This window comes from Haliotis cracherodii, unplaced genomic scaffold (assembly GCF_022045235.1).
Source record: "Haliotis cracherodii isolate W230 unplaced genomic scaffold, xgHalCrac1.p SCAF_23, whole genome shotgun sequence".
NCBI lineage: Eukaryota > Metazoa > Mollusca > Gastropoda > Lepetellida > Haliotidae > Haliotis > Haliotis cracherodii.
In genome coordinates this window covers 3761184-3780350 of record NW_027266279.1, presented here as the reverse complement: position 1 = coordinate 3780350, position 19167 = coordinate 3761184, and the positions used below count along the sequence as shown (strand labels likewise).

The 19167-nt window shown below is 42.8% G+C and overlaps 1 protein-coding gene across 1 annotated transcript in view; it reads left to right on the top strand.

Moving 5' to 3' along the window:
* LOC139471525 (complement C3-like) overlaps positions 1-19167 on the top strand; it is an 87187-nt gene that overhangs the window by 25124 nt on the left and 42896 nt on the right. Inside the window, exons 14-19 of the mRNA XM_071253902.1 lie at positions 2656-2805; positions 4270-4344; positions 5176-5230; positions 11407-11533; positions 12148-12376; positions 18368-18580. Coding sequence (XP_071110003.1) covers positions 2656-2805; positions 4270-4344; positions 5176-5230; positions 11407-11533; positions 12148-12376; positions 18368-18580 — 849 coding nt within the window. The remainder of the gene's footprint in view (positions 1-2655; positions 2806-4269; positions 4345-5175; positions 5231-11406; positions 11534-12147; positions 12377-18367; positions 18581-19167) is intronic.

Genomic DNA, 19167 nt, shown 5'->3' with positions numbered 1-19167 from the left:
CTAGATTCATAAGCAACTCTGTCTCCAGTCTTTTCCATGTAGTTGAAGAAGTACTGCCCCCAGCCCCTAAGGAGATAGTGCCTAAGGGGGTAATGAAGGTGGTTAGGTGAGAAGATTCTTTAGCGAGGGCTATCTGGTAGAATCCTGAGTTTGCGTCAAGCTTTGTAAAGTACTTTGCTCCTGCAATTTGTCCCAGTGTCTGCTCGATTGATGGCAAGGGTGATTCTCTCGGGGAACATTCTTGTTCAGTTTTGTAAGGTCTACAAAAATCCTAACCTTATTTCTTAGGTTACTTAGGCTTAGGTATGAGAACCATTCCTGCACACCTCTCTGTAGGCCCTGTAACTGGTGATATAACACCAAGACGTTCCATTCTGGCCAGCTCCTCTTGGATCTGCTTCCTGAGAGGCAGTCCACCTTTCCTTAGAGTAGACAAAGCAAATTGTTTTGCATCTGGTTTCAATTGGATCTTATATATCTTCAATTGGATCCAACTCCTGAGAGCTTTCTATCAGGCAATTCATACTCAATGTCAGCAGAATTATTTGCAATTTCTGCAAAGTTTTTCTCTGGTATCAAAGTTACATCAGCGCCTGTATCAATCTTGAATTTCACATAATGATTTTCAACCTTCACCTTGATCATCCAAGGTTTGCTGGTCTCATCACAGACTGATTCTAACGTTGCTTTAGTAACTGGATCCACGATGACTGAACCTAAGAATGTTTCCTCTTCAGATTCATTATCACTATCTACCTCATGCACGTTTCTGCTTGAAGACCTACACACTTTTGTCAAATGTCCTTTCTTTTTGCATAAGTTGCAATTTGAATCTCTAGCAGGGCATCTTAACTTGAAGTGCATGTTGCCTCCACAGTGTGGACAGTTTTCTGAGGTCTGTTCAGGTGTGTGCTGGTTGTGTGGTTTTCCTCCGCTACCATAGTTAGGTCTTTGGTTTCCTTTCTGGAAACGTGATGAATAGGTTGGTCTCGGGTTGGAGATTTTGCCCTTTCGGAAAACTGAATTAATTTTCCCTTCTGCGTTAGGATTTTAAAAGTGGTTTCTCATGGCCTCCTGTTGTTTGTATACAGTTTCTGACTGGCGAGCCTGTGTCATCGCTAAATCAAGGGTGAGTGTGGAATCTAACTGCAACTTGGTTGAAAGTTTAGTATCACGTAGTAGTCCTACAACTATCCTGTCTCTGATCATCTCTTCTTTCAAATTCTGGTAATTGCAATGTTCAGCAAGTCCTTAAAGTACAGTGATAAAAGAATTAACTGATTCCCCCTCATCTTGTTTGCGACTGTTAAATTTAGCTCTTTCAAATATAACGTTCCATTTCACAATGAAGAATCGATCAAACTTGCCCAAAACCACATCATACTTTTTGACATCATCATTTGACAAACGAAATGACGTAAGTATTTCCTCTGCTTCAGATCCCATCGTTTACACAAGTGTATTAATTTGCAGTTTCTCATCATCTGCGCTTAGTTTTGAAAAAATTCTGAATCTTTCCCACTTTCCATGGTTACGAAAGTCAAACTGCTCAGGTGGTTGAATTTGGAATAATGCCATGTTTGTTTCGTAAGAAAATTAAAGTTCAAAGTTCTGTGTTTACTGGTTTGAGTCTTCAGTTAAGCATTGCACCGCTGTTCACTCACCGATACTGTTTCTGTACTTCGGAATTACTCACTGTCTTTTCTCATGGTTTCGAGGCACACATTCTTGTTTCCGTTTAGAATTCACCGGAGAAATCCCACCTATTTTGACACCCGCTCGTCGCACTCACAAAGTTCCGTGTCGTGAACGTAGTTAGACACTTCTGACACCATGTTGTGTTATGTTGACACTAAAACTAGTGTTCGTTTGAGTACGATTTATTGACAGGAGTTACATGCGACAGCCAGCATGGCATTCACTCGAGTCCCCCCACAAATCATGACGTCACCTGATGATGTAATATGCAAACATAAGGGAGCTAACCCTGACCTAGACGGGGTTTTTACCCTGAACAGCAATAAAGCTACATTACCCTTAAATTGTTCTTTCTTTTCATATGACGTCTTTTCGTAACATTTGACTATTATATTGTGTACTTTGACCTTTGTTTCAACTTTGTATTTTCTAACCGGTGTCTGTTTGTTTTGTATTTTGTCCCTTATTAGTAACATTTAATACTTTATTCATAACATTTGACTATTATTGTGTACTTTTGTCCTTTCTTTCAACTTTGTATTTTTGTGATCGAATGGCCGTCCATAGATTTATCAAGCATTCCAAACTAAAATTCCAGTGCCCTTGGCAGGCAGTTTGGGAACAAAATCATTATTTTGTTCAGATTGGCCATTGAAATGCAAGTCACCTGTACAGAGCCTTGACATTAGTTATTGCCAGGAAACATGAATTGGGAAGTTTACTGACATTTGCTGCAAACTTGAGGACAAACATTGGCCTCTGAGCATGTCTAGATATATTCCTGTTATGGCAAATGAGACAGTGATGTTGGACAAATGCATAGAATGGATGGGTTCAATTCTCCACATGGTAACAATATGTGAAGCCAATTCTTGGTGTCATTGTTTTGCTGTCGTCGCGTTAAAGGCCTCTCTCACTCACCTATTTACATTTTTTAAAGTATATTTTTCTTTTCAGATTCGCAAAGTTGGGAACAAAGATTCCTATCTGCCCAAAGAAACTGGTCAGATCAGCCTGTCCGGTGGGGCTAACATGCGCATTGGATTGCTGGCAGTAGACAAAGCTGTCTATGTACTAAAATTTGAAAAATCCCTGACAAGAAAAAAGGTATATATGGTGTATAGCCAATGCAGTGATACAAATAAGAAACAATTATGATAGTGGGCATAAGAGCAGATTGTACAGAAATCTAGTGTTGATTATTAACATAACAACTACATGTCTTCAATCCCCACTGCGTGGATCTCATGATATTAATCACTGGACTGTCTGGTCCACACTCCATTATTTACAGACTGTCGTCATATAGCTGGAATATTGCTGAATGAGGCATTAAACAAGAAACAAACCAACCCAACCACCACTACTACTATCACAACTACTACCATCACAACTATTGCCATAACTACTTCTGCCACTACCTTCACTTCCACTACTGCCACTTCTACCCTCACTGCTACTACTGCTACTACTACTACTACTACTACTACTACTACTACTACTACTACTACTACTACTACAACTATGACCACTACTTCTCACAACTACTGCCTCCTCTACTACAACTACATCTACGACTACAACATCTCACTATTGCAATGGGGAAGCTTACTTAAGGCGTTATCACATCACACTGAAGATCGAGATCCCTCCATGATATTGCATGAATATTGCTGAAAGGGGCAAAAGACCATACTTACTCACTTCCTGACCACCACTACACTACCACCTACCACACCTACTACTGCCCATACTAGGCTGTCATATAACTAAAATACACTGATGAACTCACTCACTACAGCTAACACTACCATCGCCATCACTACAACTAACGCTACCATCGCCATCACTACAACTAATGCTACCATCGCCATCACTACAACTAACACTACCATCACCATCACTACAACTAACGCTACCATCGCCATCACCTCAACTAACACTACCATCGCCATCACTACAACTAACGCTACCATCGCCATCACTACAACTAATGCTACCATCGCCATCACTACAACTAACACTACCATCACCATCACTACAACTAACGCTACCATCGCCATCACTACAACTAACGCTACCATCGCCATCACTACAGCTAACGCTACCATCGCCATCACAACAACTAACGCTACCATCACTACAACTAACGCTACCATCGCCATCACTACAACTAACGCTACCATCACTAAAACTAACGCTACCATTGCCATCACTACAGCTAACGCTACCATCGCCATCACAACAACAAACACTACCATCGCCATCACTACAACTAACGCTACCATCGCCATCACTACAACTAACGCTACCATTGCCATCATTACAACTAACGCTACCATCGCCATCACTACAACTAACACTACCATCGCCATCACTACAACTAACGCTACCATCGCCATCACTACAACTAACGCTACCATCACCATCACTACAACTAACGCTACCATCACTACAACTAACGCTATCATCGCTATTACTACAACTAACGCTACCATTGCCATCACTACAACTAACGCTACCATCGCCATCACTACAACTGCTTTGCCCCTACACTTTTGTTGTTGGCAGATGTTTAATGACCTTGACCTTCATGACTTCGGATCTGGATCTGGATCTGCAGCGAATAGTTGGAAGATTTTTGAGGTGAGTGTTTCCCAGGTTGTTTTACAATTAGTCCTAGTATTCATCTTCACTTTTGACTTTCATGTTAGAACTGTGTTACCCTTCTATCCCGACCCCAGATATCTGGAAATCTCGCCCACTGGACAATATTTACCTGAAACGAAATATATTCAATCAAATCCTGTTCACCTGTGAGTATGTCGTATAAACAACGTTCGCAATTGAAAGTCAGACAATATCATGATCGATAACAGTACATATACATTGCTATAAAATAATTAGACAGGAAATAATCATATTGTTATGTTATATTGTCAGCAGAATATGTTTTCTAATTATGCAACCTCAAATGCTTCACACAGGGTATTCCGAATTACTGTTACAGGCTGTTTGACTGATTCAAAATAATTTTGAAAGCCTAGTCGTCAACAGGTTGAAACTAATGCTGCAAACGTCAAGAAAGCAGCTTTCTTAGTTGCTGATATAAACTTCCTGTTAGTCATTTCATTGGTCCGGCTGGTATAAAACCTAACGTGGGACTTATTAAATCACATGTTCCCTTAGTGATACTGTAAGAGGCGACTATCAGGATCAAGTGTTCAGACTCGCTGACTTGGTTGATGCATGTCATCGTATCCCAATTGCGTGGATTGATGCTCATGATATTAATCACTGGATTGTCTGTTCCAGACTCGATTATAAACAGACGGACATCATATAGCTGGAATATTGCTGAGTGCAACATTAAACACCAAACAAGCAACCTAATGATACTGCTTCAACTTATATCTCCCACTTGTTAGAGGATAAGTGAGGTGCGACATTAAATTGAGCTGACCTTGCTGTTGACAGGCTGCAGGGTTCAAGTTGGTATATGGAAACATCAGGAGAAACGTGCCTCTGTATGGTAAATATACATCCCTATATCACTTGTATGTGATGACTTAACACTATATACATTCCATCACACAAGTACAGTGACACAGCAGAACCCTTCATGTTTAATGAGAGCCACATTCTATAAGAGTAAGTAGAGTCACCATCCCTCAGATGTAAGTAGTCACACTGAGTCATCCCTCAGATGTAAGTAGTCACACTGAGTCATCCCTCACATGTAAGTAGTCACACTGAGTCATCCCTCACATGTAAGTAGTCACACTGAGTCATCCCTCACATGTAAGTAGTCACACTGAGACATCCCTCACATGTAAGTAGTCACACTGAGTCATCCCTCACATGTAAGTAGTCACACTGAGTCATCCCTCACATGTAAGTAGTCACACTGAGTCATCCCTCACATGTAAGTAGTCACACTGAGTCATCCCTCAGATGTAAGTAGTCACACTGAGTCATCCCTCACATGTAAGTAGTCACACTGAGTCATCCCTCACATGTAAGTAGTCACACTGAGTCATCCCTCACATGTAAGTAGTCACACTGAGTCACCCCTCACATGTAATTAGTCACACTGAGTCATCCCTCACATGTAAGTAGTCACACTGAGTCACCCCTCACATGTAATTAGTCACACTGAGTCATCCCTCACATGTAAGTAGTCACACTGACTCACCCCTCAGTAGTTGCATTCCCTGCAGTGGCTTCTCTGGGCAGCAGAATTGTTGACACCCCTGTAAAACATGCACCCAACCCGAAGTTGGCTACGTGCAACATGAAGAATCTACAATTGCTGAAGAATCCTTCTTCTACTTCATCAAAGTCAGCCCTGACAAAGAGTCAACACGTCTATGCTAATGTGATTATCATGAAAGAACTGCTTCAGCTGAGAAGGGGATGTTCACACAGAAACCTACACTGAGGCATTAACCTTTGCGCAGCCACAAGCCCTTTGACAGGTGCAGTGGTTCCCGCAGTAACCAGCCCTTTGACAGCCGCACTGGTTTTCCGCAGTAACCAGCCCTTTGACAGGCGCACTGGTTCCCGCAGTAACCAGCCCTTTGACAGGTGCAGTGGTTCCCGCAGTTACCAGCCCTTTGACAGGTGCAGTGGTTCCCGCAGTAACCAGCCCTTTGACAGCCGCACTGGTTCCCGCAGTCACCAGCCCTTTGACAGGTGCAGTGGTTCCCGCAGCCACCAGCCCTTTGACAGGTGCAATGGTTCCTGCAGCCACCAGCCCTTTGACAGCTCCAGTTGTTCCCGCAGCCACCAGCCCTTTGACAGGTGCAGTTGTTCCCTCAGCCACCAGCCCTTTGACAGCCGCACAGGTTCCCGCAGTAACCAGCCCTTTAACGGGTGCAGTGGTTCCCGCAGCCACCAGCCCTTTGACAGGTGCAGTGGTTCCCACAGCCACCAGCCCTTTGACAGGTGCAATGGTTCCTGCAGCCACCAGCCCTTTGACAGCTCCAGTTGTTCCCGCAGCCACCAGCCCTTTGACAGATGCAGTTGTTCCCTCAGACACCAGCCCTTTGACAGGTGCAGTGGTTCCCGCAGCCACCAGCCCTTTGACAACCGCACTGGTTCCCGCAGCCACCAGCCCTTTGACAACCGCACTGGTTCCCGCAGCCACCAGCCCTTTGACAGGTGCACTCGTTCCCACAACAACCGACCCTTTGACAGGCGCACTCGTTCCCGCAGCAACCAGCCCTTTGACAGGCGCACTGGTTCCCACAGCCACCAGCCCTTTGACAGGCGCACTGGTTCCCGCAGCCACAAGCCCTTTGACAGGCGCACTGGTTCCCGCAGCAACCAGCCCTTTGACAGGTGCACTGGTTCCTGCAGCAACCAGCCCTTTGACAGGCGCACTGGTTCCCGCAGCAACCAGCCCTTTGACAGGCGCACTGGTTCCTGCAGTAACCAGCCCTTTGACAGGTGCACTGGTTCCCGCAGCCACCAGCCCTTTGACAGGTGCACTGGTTCCCGCAGCCACAAGCCCTTTGACAGACGCACTGGTTCCCGCAGTAACCAGCCCTTTGACAGGTGCACTGGTTCCCACAGCCACCAGCCCTTTGACAGGTGCACTGGTTCCCGCAGCCACAAGCCCTTTGACAGGCGCACTGGTTCCCGCAGCAACCAGCCCTTTGACAGGCGCACTGGTTCCTGCAGTAACCAGCCCTTTGACAGCTGCAGTTGTTCCTGCAGCAACCAGCCCTTTGACAGGTGCAGTTGTTCCCGCAGCAACCAACCCTTTGACAGGCGCACTCGTTCCCGCAGCAACCAGCCCTTTGACAGGTGCAGTGAATCCCGCATCCCACCTGAGTGAAGCATCTAGGGTTCATGCAGCCTGCCAGGTTCATGCAGCCACCAACACTGAGCTGCAGACCATCAGCCGTTTAACAGGCGCAGGGGTTTGTGCAGGTACTTTCATGCTCGCAGCCTCTAGGGTTCATGCAGCCACCCTGCATGCAGGAGACCTTCACACAGCAAACTACTCTGAGGCCCTTTCCTTTGCACAGCCACCACCCCTTTCGAATTAACAGGGGTTCACACAGCCCACCTGCTCACAGACTCTTGGGTTCACGCAGCCTTTCAGGCAAACTGCACACAGTCCCAGAAGTTCATGCAGCAGTCAATGGTATGCAGTCGCAAGGATTCATGGAACCTCAAAGTTCTCACAGTTTTCAGCTTTCACGTAGCAGAAGTGTACATAGGCAGCTTCAGACCTTCACATTGGCAGCCACAGACCTTCACACAGGCAGCCAAAGACCTTCACACAGGCAACTTCAGACCTCCACACAGGCAGCCACAGACCTCCACACAGGCAGCCACAGACCTTCACACAGGCAGCCACAGACCTTCACACAGGCAACCACAGACCTTCACACAGACAGCTTCAGACCTTCACATAGGCAGCCACAGACCTCCACATAGGCAGCCACAGACCTCCACACAGGCAGCCACAGACTTCCACACAGGCAGCCACAGACCTCCACACAGGCAGCCACAGACCTCCACACAGGCAGCCACAGACCTTCACACAGGCAGCCACAGACCTTCACACAGGCAGCCACAGACCTTCACACAGGCAGCCTCAGACCTTCACACAGGCAGCCACAGACCTTCACACAGGCAGCCACAGACCTCCACACAGGCAGCCACAGACCTTCACACAGGCAGCCACAGACCTCCACACAGGCAACTTCAGACCTCCACACAGGCAGCCACAGACCTCCACACAGGCAGCCACAGACCTTCACACAGGCAGCCACAGACCTTCACACAGGCAACCACAGACCTTCACACAGACAGCTTCAGACCTTCACATAGGCAGCCACAGACCTTCACACAGGCAGCCAAAGACCTTCACACAGGCAACTTCAGACCTCCACACAGGCAACCACAGACCTCCACACAGGCAGCCACAGACCTTCACACAGGTTCTGGTAGCACAGTAGTCTTGTACTACCATGTACCCAAATTCTAAAATTATCATTCATAACTGTCATGATTCTCACCTCAGGATCCAAACCCTGCTAAAGTGATTGCAGTACATTATCGCTTCAGCGTATCTGTACCAAGAGGATCAGTCATTCATGGACATCAAGACAAGGTAGACATCAGCTGGGTAATTCATCGAAACTTCACAATTACTATCAGCAAAGCTTTGTCAAATATCGACAGTTTGCAGTTACCTTCATGCAAAAAATATCATGAAAATGAAATTGCTTCTGCACTGGACATGTCACAGATTCTACAGGGAACTGACTGTAAGTACACCGTTATCGCTCTGTCTATTAACCATACAGTTCACACTGGATTGTCAGTGGGTGGAGCATTGGACCTCATCCGCTGCAAGAATGCAGTTTTCTGTGTTATCTGTGCATGTCACATGTCAAGATTTTTTCACTGACTGTAAACAAACTAATTGACTATGCTGGAATTAGGTCAAACTGACCTAATGCAAGATATGCAGTGCACCTTTACATATTAGTTTGCATGATTACTTGTCTGATCAAATGCCTGACACTATACATCAATGTGAATGGCTCACTAACTTTAGTTGATCCCCAATGATGTCATGTGGTGTAATTCATACTGAGGCACCATCCTTCATTGTCAGCTTGATATAAGAACGGGAGCACTTAAAGGGCACCCAGGGGATGGAATCAATCATCTTTCCACCAGAACTACAAGCTGACATGGAGATAATCAACCCGGAAGGACAAGTCATCTTTCACTTTTGAGGATCGGTAATTTGTGAAAACAGATATGTTGATGCAGCATACCCTCCAAATGTTCTCTATGCTTCTTCAAGAGATGATGAAATCACCGCATCAATAACTCAGAGGATGTCTTGGCAACCAGATTTAAAATACAGGTAGCAACCTTTGTCTCACCAGTACCGGACCCTCTACCTTTGGCTGGCATTATCTTGGGAAAGGCTGATTATCAGAAAATCAGGCAGACCAACAACCTACTACTGCGAGCCTACAGGATTAGCCCCCCACCATCACCCTCCAACCCACATGAAGTAAGAGCCATCTGATGATTTAGTGCTATCAGGAAACTGTTTCCCAATGGAAGGTTGTACCTGGAGATTTCACTTTCCATGACCTCAGAGATTACCAGTTTTGACCATTACTGGTCACAGAAGAATTATGATGCCAAACAGAAGGTAGACTTTATTACCAGGACACTCACCCAGTATTCACGTTGACTTATGGTAACTGTTCCATAACCAACAACTGAAAGTCCATGTTCCCCTGTTTTACCATGCAATGCTGAGCATGAGTCATTCAAAGTAAGAGAGGAAAAGTCCCTTTCCTTTAGTGAACTTTACAAACCCACGAAATCAGGAACACAGTTCAGAAAGTTTCTACCACCGTTCGGAAATACGTAGCAATAAGTATGAGTCAGGATAAGTATAAACAATATTTACCCTAAAAAATACATATGTATTTGGAATTGATAACAATTTCAGCCAATATTTAAATTTTTAACACATTTCTTATGAAAATCAATAAATATACCATGTCCGCCACATTCACCTAGCACAGCAACCTTTGGGACATGATAACTTATTCGGAATGCAAATTTACAAAATCTAACATAAAATCATTCAATAAATCCTATCTTAGAACGTCCCCAAATTTCAGATGAATGTCACAAAATAGGTTTTATCTAGGTATCTAAGACTGACATTGAAATATTTTTGTATTTGTATTATAATTACTTTGCAGCAAATAATGCCTTATATGCTTTATGTACAAGTGAGTTATTTCCCTTGGACCAACACATTGAATAGAAAACAACAACCCAAGACAGTTATAATAAGTAGATATTTTGACATGGACATCACCATACAACCATTTCTCTTTCCTCTTTACTATACCACCATTGGAGTCACACTGAGTCATCCCTCACATGTAAGTAAAGTCACAATGAATAATCTCACACATGTAAGTAAAGTCACAATGAATAATCTCACACATGTAAGTAAAGTCACAATGAATAATCTCACACATGTAAGTAAAGTCACAATGAATAATCTCACACATGAAAGTAAAGTCACAATGAATAATCTCACACATGAAAGTAAAGTCACAATGAATAATCTCACACATGTAAGTAAAGTCACAATGAATAATCTCACACATGAAAGTAAAGTCACAATGAATAATCTCACACATGAAAGTAAAGTCACAATGAATAATCTCACACATGAAAGTAGAATCCCTCACATGGATATTGAATCGTGATGCATGAACACTGTCATGTGACCACCTCCATGATGTAATCTAGAGTGTCTGCCCATAGAGCAAAAGGTCGTGGGTTTGATTCCCGGCCACAGCGCACCAAAGGACATATAAAGATGGTACTTGTTGTTACCCTGCCCGACACTTACATTCAGTACAGTGTGTCTGAGTGGGTTATTCATATTTAACTGTGGCAAGGTATTTTATTAGGCTAGCACTATAAAATCGGCATTAGTCCAGACTAGTACAAGCAGCCACGCACACACATGCACGATGACATGTAAGTGCAATACCTCACCTCACCTCACCTACCTCAGTCTGCATTATTCCATACATGATAAAAAGTGTTCAACTTTACGCACCTAACCTTACACAGAGTAGACTCATCACCTGTCTGTACATTACTTGTAGTACTGCCTGTATATTATTGCAGACCACAACATGTGGACCAGCTCTCGTATGTCATCCCGCAATAGCGAGGACACCGACTCTCCGATGGAAGAGCGCATTCTGAGATCCTTCTTTCCTGAGTCCTGGCTCTTTGAGGAAGCTATGCTGGAGTACGTCATCTTTACTTCTTGTTAGCTAGGGACATGGGTGTCTCATATTCATATTCATTTACTTTATACCACAGGAATCAGAAATGCCTCTTCAGACTAAGGACAAGCCTCAATCGTCTAAGGCGCTGCAGGCCTTAGTTGTGCCAGAAAGCTATGATTGTGGGTGCTAATTCTAGATTTGCCATGATTAGGTTTTTAGGTTGTTCAGTGCTCATGCTCATGGATTTCACCAAAGTCTGTAATGAAAGACCTGTATCATTTTGTGCTTTCTTTCCACGGACTGACACGTCATCATAACTGAAATAATGGTCAATGCGACGTTAGACCAAACTCACTCAGGACATGGTGGCCCAGTCGTCAAAGGCACCACAATTCGCTGTGCAGAGTTGTGTCATGCCAGGAACATCATGGTGTTTTTCGAAACCCGGTTGGCCCTGATTATGTTTCTAGGTTTGTCAGCACCATTACCAGGTTCATGGGTTTCACCAATGTGGTAAGTGTCAGAGACCTACATCGCTTCGGGATTTCCTCCCACATTAAGCTGCTGTTAAAAGCGGCTTTAAACCCTACTCTCTCGCTCCCAATTTCACACCAACACTGGTGATCTGTTTCAGTGCAAGTGGAAATTTAGTCCGTGATGTGAAATACCCTGACTCAATCACAACCTGGGTCATGCATGCAGTGGGCGTGTCTCAAGACCAGGGTATCTGTGTCTCGAACGCCATACGAGTTGTAGTTTCACAAGACTTCTTTCTTGACGTTCAACTTCCCTTCAAGGCCGTGAAGCTCGAGGAGGTCAGGGTCAATGTCACAGTTTCAAACTACATCGGCTACAATACAATGGTAAGAGTGATGTCTTGAAGTGAATGAATGAGTGAGTTGGGTTTAATGCCATGTTCAATTCTATTTCATTTTGTGAAAACAGGAATAACTTTTTCAAACATTCAACAAAATGTGTTTGAACCCTCTTTGATGAGTAGTAATACATTTTTTTTTGAAGCTCAGACTGAAATATATTTTGTCTCAAACATATTTTCCAAACCGAAATTATAAATATTAGTTTCAGTAAATATGACAAAGAAATATAAAATTCTTTCAGTCGCCTTAGCTTGGTGTAGCCTCACGGTTAAAGTGTGGGCTCGTCATGCCAAAGAACTGTGTTCTAGTTCAACATGGGTACAATATGTTAAGCCCATTTCTGTTGACACCGACTCAGGAATAGAACTAAGAGCGGCGTAAAACCCCAATCACTTACTCACAACTGCATCTTCTCAGCATTCACTGAATCCTTTCTACCACTTCCATACATCTTCCCTCCATCTACTAAATCTTTTCTGCAACTTCCTTGCATCTTCTCTCCATCTTCTCTCCATCTACTACATCTTCTCTACATCTTCTCTCCATCTACTACATCTTCTCTACATCTCTACATCTACTCCATCTTCTCTACATCCTCTCTCCATCTACTACATCTTCTCCATCTACTACATCTTCTCTACATCTTCTCTCCATCTACTACATCTTCTCTCCATCTACTACATCTTCTCTACATCTTCTCTCCATCTACTACATCTTCTCTACATCTTCTCTCCATCTACTACATCTTCTCTCCATCTACTACATATCTCCATCTACTCCATCTTCTCTCCATCTTCTCTCCATCTACTACATCTTCTCTCCATCTACTACATCTTCTCTACATCTACTACATCTTCTCTGCATCTACTACATCTTCTCTCCATCTTCTCTCCATCTACTACATCTTCTCTCCATCTTCTCTCCATCTACTACATCTTCTCTCCATCTTCTCTCCATCTACTACATCTTCTCTACATCTTCTCTCATCTACTACATCTTCTCTACATCTTCTCTCCATCTACATCTTCTCTCCATCTACTACATATCTCCATCTACTACATCTTCTCTCCATCTTCTCTCCATCTACTACTTCTTCGCTACATCTACTACATCTTATCTACATCTTCTCTCATCTACTACATCTTCTCTCCATCTACTACATCTTCTCTCCATGTTCTCTCCATCTACTACATCTTCTCTCAATCTACTACATCTCTCCATCTACTACATCTTCTCTACATCTTCTCTCCATCTACTACATCTTCTCCATCTACTACATCTTCTCTACATCTTCTCTCCATCTACTACATCTTCTCTCCATCTACTACATCTTCTCTACATCTTCTCTCCATCTACTACATCTTCTCTCCATCTACTACATATCTCCATCTACTCCATCTTCTCTCCATCTTCTCTCCATCTACTACATCTTCTCTCCATCTACTACATCTTCTCTACATCTACTACATCTTCTCTGCATCTACTACATCTTCTCTCCATTTTCTCTCCATCTACTACATCTTCTCTCCATCTTCTCTCCATCTACTACATCTTCTCCATCTACTACATCTCTCCATCTACTACATCTCTCCATCTACTACATCTTCTTTACATCTACTACATCTTCTCTACATCTTCTCTCATCTACTACATCTACTCTACATCTTCTCTACATATACTACATCTTCTCTCCATCTTCTCTCCATCTACTACATCTTCTCTCCATTTTCCCTCCATCTACTACATCTTCTCTCCATCTTCTCTCCATCTACTACATCTTCTCCATCTACTACATCATCTCCCCATCTACTACATCTTCTCTCCATCTTCTCTCCATCTACTACATCTTCTCCATCTACTACATCATCTCTCCATCTACTACATCTTCTCTCCATCTACTACATCTTCTCTACATTTTCTCTCATCTACTACATCTACTCTACATCTTCTCTACATCTACTACATCTTCTCTACATCTTCTCTCCATCTTCTCACCATCTACTACATCTACTCTACATCTTCTCTCCATCTACTACATCTACTCTACATCTTCTCTCCATCTACTACATCTTCCCTCCATCTTCTCAACATCTACTACATCTTCCCTCCATCTTCTCACCATCTACTACATCTTCTCTCCATCTTCTCTCCATCTACTACATCTACTCTACATCTTCTCTCCATCTACTACATCTTCCCACCATCTTCTCACCATCTACTACATCTACTCTACATCTTCTCTACATCTACTACATCTACTCTACATCTTCTCTCATCTACTACATCTACTCTACATCTTCTCTACATCTCTACATCTACTCTACATCTTCTCTACATCTCTACATCTACTCTACATCTTCTCTACATCTCTACATCTAGTCTACATCTTCTCTACATCTCTACATCTACTCTACATCTTCTCTACATCTCTACATCTACTACATCTTCTCTCATCTACTACATCTACTCTACATCTTCTCTCCATCTACTACATCTTCCCTCCATCTTCTCTCCATCTACTACATCTTCTCTCCATCTACTAAATCTTTTCTGCAACTTCCTACTTCCAACTTCTCTACATCCTCTCTCCATCTACTACATCTTCTCCATCTACTACATCTTCTCTACATCTTCTCTCCATCTACTACATCTTCTCTCCATCTACTACATCTTCTCTACATCTTCTCTCCATCTACTACATCTTCTCTACATCTTCTCTCCATCTACTACATCTTCTCTCCATCTACTACATATCTCCATCTACTCCATCTTCTCTCCATCTTCTCTCCATCTACTACATCTTCTCTCCATCTACTACATCTTCTCTACATCTACTACATCTTCTCTGCATCTACTACATCTTCTCTCCATCTTCTCTCCATCTACTACATCTTCTCTCCATCTTCTCTCCATCTACTACATCTTCTCTACATCTTCTCTCATCTACTACATCTTCTCTACATCTTCTCTCCATCTACATCTTCTCTCCATCTACTACATATCTCCATCTACTACATCTTCTCTCCATCTTCTCTCCATCTACTACTTCTTCGCTACATCTACTACATCTTATCTACATCTTCTCTCATCTACTACATCTTCTCTCCATCTACTACATCTTCTCTCCATGTTCTCTCCATCTACTACATCTTCTCTCAATCTACTACATCTCTCCATCTACTACATCTTCTCTACATCTTCTCTCCATCTACTACATCTTCTCCATCTACTACATCTTCTCTACATCTTCTCTCCATCTACTACATCTTCTCTCCATCTACTACATCTTCTCTCCATCTACTACATCTTCTCTCCATCTACTACATATCTCCATCTACTCCATCTTCTCTCCATCTTCTCTCCATCTACTACATCTTCTCTCCATCTACTACATCTTCTCTACATCTACTACATCTTCTCTGCATCTACTACATCTTCTCTCCATTTTCTCTCCATCTACTACATCTTCTCTCCATCTTCTCTCCATCTACTACATCTTCTCCATCTACTACATCTCTCCATCTACTACATCTCTCCATCTACTACATCTTCTTTACATCTACTACATCTTCTCTACATCTTCTCTCATCTACTACATCTACTCTACATCTTCTCTACATATACTACATCTTCTCTCCATCTTCTCTCCATCTACTACATCTTCTCTCCATTTTCCCTCCATCTACTACATCTTCTCTCCATCTTCTCTCCATCTACTACATCTTCTCCATCTACTACATCATCTCCCCATCTACTACATCTTCTCTCCATCTTCTCTCCATCTACTACATCTTCTCCATCTACTACATCATCTCTCCATCTACTACATCTTCTCTCCATCTACTACATCTTCTCTACATTTTCTCTCATCTACTACATCTACTCTACATCTTCTCTACATCTACTACATCTTCTCTACATCTTCTCTCCATCTTCTCACCATCTACTACATCTACTCTACATCTTCTCTCCATCTACTACATCTACTCTACATCTTCTCTCCATCTACTACATCTTCCCTCCATCTTCTCAACATCTACTACATCTTCCCTCCATCTTCTCACCATCTACTACATCTTCTCTCCATCTTCTCTCCATCTACTACATCTACTCTACATCTTCTCTCCATCTACTACATCTTCCCACCATCTTCTCACCATCTACTACATCTACTCTACATCTTCTCTACATCTACTACATCTACTCTACATCTTCTCTCATCTACTACATCTACTCTACATCTTCTCTACATCTCTACATCTACTCTACATCTTCTCTACATCTCTACATCTACTCTACATCTTCTCTACATCTCTACATCTAGTCTACATCTTCTCTACATCTCTACATCTACTCTACATCTTCTCTACATCTCTACATCTACTACATCTTCTCTCATCTACTACATCTACTCTACATCTTCTCTCCATCTACTACATCTTCCCTCCATCTTCTCTCCATCTACTACATCTTCCCTCCATCTTCTCTCCATCTACTACATCTTCCCTCCATCTTCTCTCCATCTACTACATCTTCTCTCCATCTTCTCTCCGTCTACTACATCTTCTCTCCATCTTCTCTCCATCTACTACATCTTCCCTCCATCTTTTCACCATCTACTACATCTCTACATCTACTACATCTTCTTTACATCTGCTTCATCGCTACATCTTCTCCATCTACTACATCTTCTCTCCATCTTCTCACCATCTACTACATCTTCTTTACATCTTCTCTACATCTGCTTCATCTCTACATCTTCTCCTTATCTACCACGTGTTCTCTCCATCTACTACATCTTCTCTCCATCTACTACATCTACTACATCTTCCCTCCATCTTCTCTCCATCTACTACATCTTCTCTACATCTTCTCTACATCTACTACATCTTTTCTCATCTACTACATCTACTCTACATCTTCCCTCCATCTTCTCTCCATCTACTACATCTTCTCTCCATCTTCTCTCCATCTACTACATCTTCTCTCCATCTTCTCTCCATCTACTACATCTTCCCTCCATCTTTTCACCATCTACTACATCTCTACATCTACTACATCTTCTCTACATCTGCTTCATCGCTACATCTTCTCCATCTACTACATCTTCTCTCCATCTTCTCACCATCTACTACATCTTCTTTACATCTTCTCTACATCTGCTTCATCTCTACATCTTCTCCTTATCTACCACGTGTTCTCTCCATCTACTACATCTTCTCTCCATCTACTACATCTTCTCTACATCTTCTCTCCATCTACTACATCTTCTCCATCTACTACATCTTCTCTCCATCTTCTCACCATCTACTACATCTTCTTTACATCTTCTCTCCATCTACTACATCTTCTCTCCATCTACTACATCTTCTCTTCATCTTCTCTCCATCTACTACATCTTCTCTCCATCTACTACATCTTCTCTCCATCTACTACATCTCTCCATCTACTACATCTTCTCCATCTACTACATCTTCTCTCCATCTACTACATCTTCTCTACATTTCTCTACATCTACTACATCTTCTCTCCATCTACTATATCTACTACATCTTCTCTACATCTACTACATCTTCTCTACATCTGCTTCATCGCTACATCTTTTCTACATCTTCTCTCCATCTACTACATCTTCTCTCCATCTACTACATCTTCTCTACAACTGCTTCATCTCTCCATCTTCTCTCCACCTACTACATCTTCTCTCCATCTACTACATCTTCTCTACATCTGCTTCATCGCTACATCTTCTCTCCATCTACATCTTCTCTCCATCTTCATCTCTCCATGTACTACATCTTCTCTACATCTTCTCTACATCTACTACATGTTTTCTACATCTTCTCTACATCTTCTCTAAATCTTTTCTACATCTACTACATCTTCTCTCCATCTACTACATCTTCTCTACATCTACTCCATCTTCTCTCCATGTATAACATCTTCAATCTGCTTTACATCTTCTCTTCACTGCAGGTGACGTTGACAGCAACTGCAGACGGGATGTGTATGCTGGACTGTGATGGGGATGAGCTGACACTTCCGCCGTTCAGTGTGCCGAATGGAGGGAAAAGAACAGAATCCTTTTCCATCCTCCCCGTAAACCCTGGGACATATGTTATCCGAGTAGCAGCTGTCACAGCGAGTAGAGTTGAACGAGACATGGTTGAGCGACACCTGGTGGTGGTTGTAAGTGTTATGTGTGATCTGCATGGTTTCATTACATATTTATGACTCATGTGACCCTGTCGTCAAACATGCTGCAATTTGCAGTGTAGAGCTGTGTTGCCGATTCAACACAATTGAGATGGTTGGTTCATCGGCACCACACAAAACATTTTTGTTTTTTTTCTTGAGTGGTAAACGACTATGACCTGCAATACAGTGTTTTCTACATTTAGCTTATATGCCGTGATATGACTGAAGACTGTTTAAAGCGCCATAAAAGCAAACTCACTCACTCAGTACTTACCTATGGTGAAGAAGACGTGTCTCCCTCTCATCCACTACATAACCACAAGGCGATACTAGCCTAGTGATTAAAGTGTTAGCTTGTCACGCAGTGTTACACCTGTTCTTTGTGAAAGGCATCTTGGTGTTTCTGAATAGTGTGAGGCAGTGTAAAAACATATACATCAAGAACTACTGATCAGTGAGCAAACCAATCACTTGGTCACCATTCTGCGAGTGCTTTACGTATCAGTAGTACTGGCATGCCTGTACCACTGTTTGTATTCCAGGGACCCGTTCCACAAAGCGATCTTAGCGCTAAGACT